At 35.4% G+C, this 10,384-nt stretch overlaps 1 protein-coding gene across 2 annotated transcripts; it reads left to right on the top strand.

The window, feature by feature from the left end:
- Positions 1-1,727: 1,727 nt before the first annotated feature.
- LOC127871944 (uncharacterized) lies at positions 1,728-8,703 on the top strand. 2 transcript variants are annotated; one of them, XM_052415240.1, is made up of 6 exons: positions 1,728-2,132; positions 2,761-2,900; positions 4,168-4,283; positions 6,166-6,271; positions 7,136-7,275; positions 7,741-8,703. In XM_052415240.1, exons 1-6 carry the CDS (start codon positions 1,920-1,922, stop codon positions 7,767-7,769), a joined length of 744 nt encoding a protein of 247 aa, XP_052271200.1. In that variant the 5' UTR covers positions 1,728-1,919; the 3' UTR covers positions 7,770-8,703. The 2 variants fall into 2 exon arrangements, 1 of the variants encoding a protein (XP_052271200.1); XR_008045638.1 differs by lacking the exon at positions 1,728-2,132 and adding an exon at positions 2,151-2,173.
- Positions 8,704-10,384: the final 1,681 nt, after the last annotated feature.

Consider the following 10,384-nt stretch of genomic DNA (forward strand, 5'->3'; position numbering starts at 1 on the left):
ATTAAATTCTACAATATTTACAATGATGTAAAATGCATTTACTCATAAACGTTTCCTTACTATACGTTTAAGCCTCAAACAATTTATACTTTTATACATTTTTAACATTTAAAAGCTGTTGTAAAACTGTAAATTAAGGACAGGACTGCCCGTTGTCGGAACTAAATATACCGGTATCATAACAATGTCGTTATTTATCATGGTAAAATATTAATGGCACGACGTACCGGTAATAAGCTACCCACACGTTATGTCAGAACATACCGGAAATAGCTCCACTTCGCAAAGATACAAATCGTTTTTTAACAGAGATTGTTTTTGGTAAATTCGTTACTATGTAATAACAAGTTTAATCATTCGCTTTTCGTTTCCACGGATTGCGTATGTGTTAGACACCAGTTTCGTACGAAATAAACTCCTTCTAAGTTATCTTCTATTTACTATAGTTGACATACGGTACTTTGAAACCGCAAGACTAAATGTGCAGTGTTCTGAGAAAACTGGGCAAAATGCATGTGCGTAAAGTTTCGTTCCAGATTAGCTTGTGCAGTCCGCACAGGATAATCAGGGACGACACTTTCCGCCTAAACTGGATTTATGCAAAGAAGAGACTTTCTGTAAATGAAAAATATCATAAAAACGGAAAGTGTCGTCCCTGATTAGCACATGCAGACTGCACAGGCTGATCTGGGATAACACTTTACGCACTTTCATTTAACCCCCTTTTCACAGAACACGGCCCAAATGCATTCTTTGAAAACACTGCGGTGTTCTTACTTCTGGAGCGTGTTTCCATGTATGAAGACAAATCAAGCGGCTGTGAATCGATTTACTTTTGAAAGTAGACTGCAGCGTCTTTGGTCCCCGCGGGATTGTTAAAAATAATTGCATATATACATGTCCAAGTGAGAGTATGTATGTCTTTCCACCCGTCCGTCTCTCCGTATGTTCGATAGCACGTTCTTTAAAATACTTACGTTTTTGTGATTGTGTTTTATGTGCTACAACTGATTGCTGTGTCATTTTCTGACTTAGCTTACTCGATTGCTATATACAATCAGTTTCAACTAGAAAGAAATAATTGGCAAATCAGACAATTTTTAGCCGTAACATACTTTATATACCTGTTAAACGAAAACATTCAGACCACGAATCAATCATTAAAATGCCGCATTTATGTTGTATACGTGATCTAGATGTTATTAAAGGGGCCTTTTCACAGATTTTGGCATTTTTTAACCTATTCATTAAATGCTTTATATTGATAAATGTAAACATTGGATCGTAAAAGCTCCAGTAAAAAATCAAGAATAAAATTGAAAAAAGGAAAAGAACATTGCCCGGAGCAGGTTTCGAACCAGTGACCCCTAGAGTCCTGCCAGAGTCCTGAAGTAAAAACGCTTTAGCCTACTGAGCTATTCCGCCGAGTACACATACTTGATGTATTTTATACCTTATATAAGCAATCTTCGTAGTTTCACAAAATTTAACAACAAAAACAGAACTCTCCAAATTATTCAATCGTTTCGCGTTGCAACGCTTTATAATTTTTAGGTTTTAAAATCGTCAAAAGATGCATATAATGGCTATATTAGACCATGGTAAATGTTCAGTATTACTGTTTCCTCACAAATATCATAACTAAAACGAAAATTTACGAATCTGAAACAACTTTTTTCAATTTTGTCAATTTACCAAAGCGTGAAAAGATCCCTTTAAATACGTTGTTTTAAACTATGTGTGATAAAATAATGTTTATGAAATAGATCAGACGAATCTTCTTTTTTTATTGAAATACTTACTTTATACTAAGACATGAAAACTAAAATATATAATTTGTGAAATTTAATTGTGTTCAAGAAAATAGATTAATTTAATGTTCGTTTCCAAAATTTATATGACCCAACTCAATCGACCAGATGGACAGTGTTTTCATTTCCCTTGTAAACAGACCAAATTGGTTACATTTTTTTTTAATTCTTTACGAACATTTATGTGTGTTTCCGCGTTCAGTTCTATGCGCATGCGCTACACATGTGGAATCGGAGAACAGTTGTGCATCGACTGTCAGTACAAATGATCCGATTCCTTACCCGAAATATCCTCTGACTCTCACAGATCTTACTGACACGGTATGTAGTACATTATGGCTTTCACAGATCTTACTGACACGGTATGTAGTGGGAGGCGGAAAACGACAACGGGCGAGGCATGGTATGGTATTGCGCAAGGGGGCGGGGTTAGAGGGTTAGGGTTAGGGCTAGTGTTAGGGGTCGGGTTAGGGTTTGGGTTAGCCTAAACCCAACCCTTACCCTAACCCGACCCCTAACCCTAAACCTTACCCTAACCCTTTTTTGGGGTTATCACCCCTGACCATGCCTCGCCCGTTGTAGTTTTCCGCCTCCCGGTATGTAGTACTAGGTACACTGACTTTGAAAGTACAACAGTGGATTGTTACATGTATACCTATTTAGTAAAAAAAACACTGACAGTAAATCTAAAATATTAACGGGAAATGAATGGTCAAATATACTCTGTTAATTGCATACACGTTACATTTGTTAAAGAAAACACTATGTTATTATACAATTGTATTATACAAACTTTAAATAAGATGATATATAAATGATGTAGGGCAACAACCATTTTTACATTTTAATCAATTATTAACAATTTGTTAATGTGTTATGTACACTTTATAGCGAAGAAACCGAAGATACCAGACTATACAAAATGTAATACATATTCGTTCCCTCTCAGATAATTGGGGGCTCGAACACTTCAAGAAAATACTACGAACTGTATGCCTTCGTCACGGGACCACCTAGAATAGTACTAAACAAAGTGGCGATACAGTGGTTCACAAATAGTACCGGATATTTCAATAACTTCGCTGGGTGGTAAGAATTCAGCTTTATTTTCCAGAAAAAAAAAACCACTCAATATGGCTTTATGTTATTTGAATTTATTTCAATAAAGTCGGAACTATATTTAAAGCTCGGTACTATCTTGAATTTCCATAAACAAGCTACTGACAAGCGCGAACGAGATATGCATGTTAAACTTGTTTCGTCTACGTTGTTTCTTATTTCATAAAATTAATATATTGTACTCCCGAGTAAGCATCTTGTTGTCTCGAGTATATATCTCGTTCCCTTGATGATCCCAGCATATAGTTCTATCGAGTCTATATCTCGTTCCTTTGATGATCCCAGTACATAGATTCATTGAGTGTATATCCCGTTCTTTGATGATCCCAGTACATAGTTTCATTGAGTGTATATCTCGTTCCCTTGATGATCCTAGCATATAGTTCTATCGAGTCTATATCTCGTTCCTTTGATAATCCCAGTACACAAATTCATTGAGTGTATATCCCGTTCTTTGATGATCCCAGTACATAGTTTCATTGAGTGTATATCTCGTTCCCTTGATGATCCCAGCATATAGTTCTATCGAGTCTATATCTCGTTCCTTTGATGATCCCAGTACATAGATTCATTGAGTGTATATCCCGTTCTTTGATGATCCCAGTACATAGTTTCATTGAGTGTATATCTCGTTCCCTTGATGATTCCAGCATATAGTTCTATCGAGACTATATCTCGTTCCTTTTATGATCCCACTACATAGTTTCATTGAGTGTATATCCCGTTCTTTGATGATTCCAGTATATAGTTTTATTGAGTGTATATCTCGTTCCTTTGATGATCCCAGTACTTAGTTCCATTGAGTCTATATCTCGTTCCTTTGATGATCCCATTACATAGTTCCATTGAGTCTATATCTCGTTCTCTAGGGTCAGTTTCTGGTTCCGTTCAGCTACAATCTTGTTACCGTTCAATGAAACAAAGAGAAATATGTTAAAATCAGCCGTATATGCCCCGCTGTATACCAGAATCGGTTAAATGTCATGTGCGGCACTGATAGCTCAAACCCTTTCAGCGCATCCATGCAGTCTTGTCCGGAGCTACCATGTCTGCTTATGAGACCACGAAACCTTGCGTAGCTTTATAGCGGACATTATAGCTACTTATCAGACTGCGAGGATGCAATGTCTGGTCTGGGGCTACCCATGCCGCATATTGTACAAGACCTATGTCTGCATGACGTATGTCATATGTAGATGAAAGTTATGTAACCTGTTCGTTAAATATTTGTTTACAGGCTTCAAGATGCAACGTCAGGTTTCGGTTTCTGTGTACCCGGTGATCTTCAACTGTTTCCGGCGCTCGAATCCAAACAAGTGCAGTTCGAGTTCGAGACTCATTTTCCGACACCAGGTATACTCTCAGGATATATAAACTTATTTTTCTTTGCTAATCATGCATTCATAAATACATTGAAAATAGACTTCCAGCCCGTTATGTCTGACAGATGTTGTTTTGAGATTGTTATGGTAACATTTTATCGGATGGATTGAACGAACTTATCACTGAGTTATGAAGCGGGCCATTTAGCACAGTTATTGTTTCCACAAAATAATTGTATACTGTGGTGGCAACGGAGTGCAGCTCGCAAGTGGGTATTGATATTATTTGCAAAAGTAAAGCGCACCTATCGTTAAGCCCTGATGATAAACTTTACTTTTTACCCGAGCATCAAAGATGTTTATAAAACAAGAATAATGTGCACTTTGTAAATAGAAATATAGCTAGTTACGCCACTATATTATTAATTTGCCTCGTGAATACAGACTTCAATTATCAATTCAACGATTCGATTATTGTTCTCGCACGACCGAATCCACTATCATAAAGACATTATAGATATGTTTAAACAGTTATAACTGAACATTAAATTGATTTAATACCATGCAAAAATGAAATACCTGTTAAAAATCCAGGTTTTATCAACCTACTTCTAACAACTTACATGTTAAAGATCGTTCCACAATATTTGCACGCGGTTTGAATCACCAAATGTGTTCAATTTGTCGTTCTAATGCGGTAACACCGCAATATATCAGTCTTTCTATTGATCACTGTATCGTAGTGTTGTTAACCCATTTATGCCTAGCGTCTAGAAAAAAGGCCTTGGCAAACAGCGAAGACCCAGATGAGACGCCGCATGATGCGGCGTCTCATCAGGGTCTGCGCTGTTTGCTTAAAGGAATTTCTGTTAGAAATATTCTAAATATACAAATATAAATGTACTCGACATCCCTCATTTTGGAAATCAATTGATCAAATTTAGAAGGATAGGAGAGTCCACTAGGCATAAATGGGGTAATTTCGACTTCAAATTAGCAATATTTTGTTGGCCTGAGTTCGAATACCATCCAACATTCGTTTTCGGCGTTGTGTACACGTTTCTTAACTCATTTATGCCTAGTGGACTCTCCCATCCTTCTAAATTGGATCAATTTATTACCAAAATTAGGGATGTCTTGTATATTTAATTCTATATTTAGAATATTTCTTACAGAAATTCCTTTAAGCAAACAGAGTAGACCCTGATGCGGCGTCTCATCTGGGTCTACGCTGTTTGCCAAGGCCTTTTTTCTAGACGCTAGGCATAAATGGGTTAAAGATTTCCTCAACATGTTATTTAAACAATTTCTACATGCGTAAAAGAATTAATATGCATTGTTTTGAAACATGTATCTATGGAAAAGTAGGTAGATCGATCTCTTTATTTCATATATATATATATATATATATATATATATATATATATATATATATATATATATATATATATATATATATATATATATATATATATATATATATATATATAATGATGTCGAACAGGTTTAGGCAATTTTGAAAGGGTATATACATGTATGAAGTAAATTATGTATTCTTGGTTTAAATTCTAGTTGGCATGCGCTCTGATCAAACCGGGCTTAATGCATGTGCAGTTCGCAGAGGTTTATCCGGGACGACAATTTCCGCTTTTATGGAATTATTCAAAACGTAAATCCAGCCTAGTCGGAAAGCGTCGTCACGGTATAGGGTAATTTGAAACGACACTTTAACGCACATGCATTAAGCCCGGTTTTCCCAGAGCGGCAGCTCTCATGGTAACCATTCGTGCTTTGGGTCTCAGTGTTCGGCTGTAAATAAAAGGAAGTTTTATGATAATAACGACTGACACAGATGTGTGTCCAATCTTTTTGTAAGTGAAGTCATTAAAATAAATATGTTCTTCTGTTTTCAGAGCGCTATATTGGCACCATATTTTCTTCATGTCCAAAACGTTACCATATAAACTGGTATTGTCCACGGACAAAGTTGGTTGAAGTGGGATCGCATTTGGTCTGTCTGTAAGTACGCGTATTTCAACATGGCGAACCAGGTCATTGAAATAATCAAATATTCGTTTTAAAAAAAGTTCCAGGCAAAATATATTTTGTTCCTCAAAGTTTTCTTTCGATTTAAAATCAACAATAATTGAAAGAGGCTCTTTCCCTTAAATGTTCACACGTATTAAGACACTGCATAGTCCCATGTGTGAGTATTTTATCTAGCAGCAATAATATATAAATATAATAATGGTGTTTCACGCATTTAAATAAAAGCAAATCATCGGAAAGGTATTGGTGTATTTTGTAAACCACATTTAGGTTTTAAATTGTTATTTAGATACGAGTCGTTGATTATCGGGAAATAACGAACGATCTATAGTTCTAATGCGTAAGATAAAACCACGAAGGCTTCTTGTCGAAGTTTAAAGCAACGCATCCGAACGCAAAAATGCTCATTTTCAAAATACAACAAAATGCGAAACAAATATCACGATCCAACACTATCTAAGAAATATCTTTGCACAAGTTGTAATTCAGAGCTCCTTGTAAAGTGGGGTTTTCCGCCAATTTACACGAGGTCCAAAACAATTACAAAGTCCATGGGATCTTCTATAATCATTCAAATGAATAGTACTGCAGTTAACTCTGCGTCAAAATGCGAGTATGCATGTGACACAAGAGCGTACAACATGAAGAAATTATTTCAACCTACGGATTAGTAGAGTTCCAAATACGGCCTTTTATATTGGGCAATATGTTTTTCTACGATATGATTAGGATCGGGCCTTCTTTTATGCATAATATGCCTCAGCTATGTTCTGATGAGCGAATATCATGTTAGATTTGTTATTTTACAATACTGTATCGCACTCATCATTTCAGAGCGGACATTCGCATGAACATTTACAGCGCCTATGGTATGAATGGGTTGCCATGGGACCTGGTTGTGGCTGACCTCTGCAAGAACAAGATGCCAAGGATTGATGACCCGCGATGGGTGTTTACCCATGACGCCCCACAACGTAAGTGAACGTGTATAAGCCTTTGGTATGTTAAGTAGTGTAAAGCCTACATTGTATAATGGTCAACCGTAAAAGATCCTACTGTATTTGTTATCTTTTTTCTCAGCTAAAAACTCGATTTTTGTTGAGCCTCAATGTTTCTGCAGCAGCTGTGTTCTGTTATACTCAAGAGTGTTTTTTTTCGGTGGGGTTGGGGCAAATGTAAAAATTTTAAAATATGCCTTTACGCGAGATATGTGTAAATCCTGGCTTAATATCCCTTGCATATATCAATAAATTAATATATACAAATGACTGAAAGTTATATTACTCCTTAGTCAAAACACAATTAAGATATGCATAACAGTTTCAAAGTAAAACAACTACCCGGTACTAATTTAAACAATTGCGTAAAAATAACTATTATAAATGCTTGCATTTTGTATATTCTAATAAGCAGCTCTAATTGTACATACTATTTTACAGAATGCACTTGGCCCGCTAACAAACGCTGAGTCCACCATAGACAGAACTGATGCAACATTGGGCACATCGGTTCAAGTAATAATGCAGATCTTTGTCGTATATTACATACAAGTAGGCCGATTTTAAATGACAACCACATCTTTACCAAGTTAACATTGACAGTTGCAGAATCGCCTTATCTAAGAATATCATCTTTGCCCAAAAGGAGTTGTGTTTAAACTCGTTTTGTAGAAAATGTGCACTGATGCCTTTATTAGGACATACATTCTTTTATGATTAAATATTCTGAATTGCACTTTGAACTACAGTGATATTACATGATATTATATTAACATATATAGGATGTGTTTTGTTGTATGTGAACTCATGGGCATTTCTTCTGCGATGTAATAAACAATTGACCATAAAGTGGTATAATAGTTTTCTTCGACGGGCTTCTTTGTTTGATTAATTCATAGACAACAAAGTGGAAAACATATACGTTTTATTGTTGATGTTTAACATGTTTTTTTCTGATGATTTCAACTGTTGTTTTGAGCCGACTATATATAACTGCGTTATGTTTTGAGATAGATTGTTAGTGTATTTGTTGTTGTTGTTATTAATTTAGGAGCAATATAGAATTTCCTGTTTTGGATATTGAAAGTTTATACCTCATTACAATGTCTGGCATTTTGTACTAACGACATCATTATGTTCAATCAGAAAACATGGTCGGTCGCTAAAACATTTCTTGTTTCATTATGTACACATTTTAATGCTTTAATGTAACTCAATTGAAAACTTGCAATACCGATTTTAATACACACATACAAGTGTTTCTTATATTTTTGTCAAAACATGTTTTTTTAAATTATATATCTATGTGTTGTGTATTAATGTAATACATGTTTTATGTACATTGTACTTTACTTGTGTAACATGCTTTATACATTTTGTCAATAAAATTGTTTCAAGAAAGTTCTTTAGTGAACAAAACTTATTGCAGATGAATTTGGCAATTTTTTAAAACAATCACAAACAAACGATAACTGTCAAATATATGACAGTACACGTATATAAAATTCAACAGATACCATTCATCGTACTAAACGCATCAAATATCAATTAAGAATATTTCTAGCTCTTTTCTTTCTCCAAATCGCTTGAATGTGTCCATGTATTGCGTTGCGAGGCGCTGACATACTTTATATGAGTCGCGTTCTGAGATAACTGGGTTTAATGCATGTGCATAAAAGTGTCGTCCCAGATTAGCATGTGCAGTCCGCACAGGCTAATCAGGGACGACACTTTCCGCTTTTATGGATTTAAGGTTTCAAGGAAGTCCCTCCTTACCGAAAATCAAGTTTAGGCGGACAATGTCGTCCCTGATTAGCTTGTTCGGACTGCACAGGCTAATCTCGGACGACACTTTCCGCACATGAATTATGCCCAGTTTTCTCAGAACGCAACTCATATTAATTTGAATTTCAAAGTGTACTTGTGTTGTTGTTTGTGGTGACATGTGTATTAACTTGATGAACACTCAGCTCGCAAGGCTTTTGTAAGATCATGCAAATGGTCTATCGCGTCTTCATTTCTCAATGCACACCCTTGATTTTTTTTAATTGGAAGTCTACGTAATTGAAAAATATGCTCATCTCAGATTGTTCGTTTATGCCTACTAGATCATGTTAAATGATATCGAAACGCGTTATGTGGGCTGATGACAGTTTTGACCCAGTTCTCTTACAAAATTTCGACACGGACACGACAGAGACACCCAAGTCCTAATTTTGTACGAAATGTAACATAATGGGAAAGCATATAACGACACTTCAACATTCTGTCTTTTGGCTTTTACAAATGTACTTAATAACCGACAGTCGATAAGACGTCTCGTCGGTTGAGTGTAAAAATGTGGCAATAATGCCCGGTTCTAGTAGGATGTTGGAAGACAAAATAGGTAAGATAATGAACATAGAATTTTCTAATTTTTTAATTTTTTCACTACGAAACTATTTTTTCGAAGATTTTCTTCTGATTATTCTTTAAACCCTATTTTTAGTGACTTTTTCTAAGACCATTTAAGTGAAAAAAGTTCTTCAAATAAAAAAAATCGTTCGCAAAACAATTCTATTATTGGAAAAAAGCTTGATAACGTTTACTATACAGAAGGAGTAATCACATGATAGTCAAGATGGCGAATTAAGTGCCGAGGCAGGTATTTTTCGCCTTTTAAACCCTTTATTACTTGCATTATTTTTTTAATGTCGCTCACTTTAAAGCAAAATCAGCAAGAAAGTTACTAGCGTTTATTTCGCATAAAATGCGCTCTATATCTCGGCTTCACTCGCTGCGATTTCTTAGTGGGATGAACCACAGGTGGTTAGCGTGTGGCTATGATATTAATTAGTGAAAACATCATTTTGAATAATAAATAATCATATTATAACGAAAAATTAACTTTTCTGATTTTTTTTTATTTCACTATCAAATATATATATAACAAGGTATGCAACTCAAAATTACACCAAAACGGATTGCATCGCTTTAAATAGCCATATCTTCATCAATTGTGCAGCGATTTTCACGATCTCGGTCTTATTCAACGCAGAAATGAATTTCCTTTCTGGAAATGTATATGGCTTGCAATATTTTTACA

This window comes from Dreissena polymorpha, chromosome 3 (genome assembly GCF_020536995.1).
Source record: "Dreissena polymorpha isolate Duluth1 chromosome 3, UMN_Dpol_1.0, whole genome shotgun sequence".
Lineage (NCBI taxonomy): Eukaryota > Metazoa > Mollusca > Bivalvia > Myida > Dreissenidae > Dreissena > Dreissena polymorpha.

Coding starts and splice junctions, on each gene's coding strand:
- LOC127871944 (XM_052415240.1), top strand. CDS start 1,920: ATGGACAGTGTTTTCATTTCCCTTGTAAACAGACCAAATTGGTTACAT. Junction 2,133..2,760: donor TCACAGATCTTACTGACACG/GTATGTAGTACA, acceptor GTTCCCTCTCAG/ATAATTGGGGGCTCGAACAC. Junction 2,901..4,167: donor TTCAATAACTTCGCTGGGTG/GTAAGAATTCAG, acceptor ATTTGTTTACAG/GCTTCAAGATGCAACGTCAG.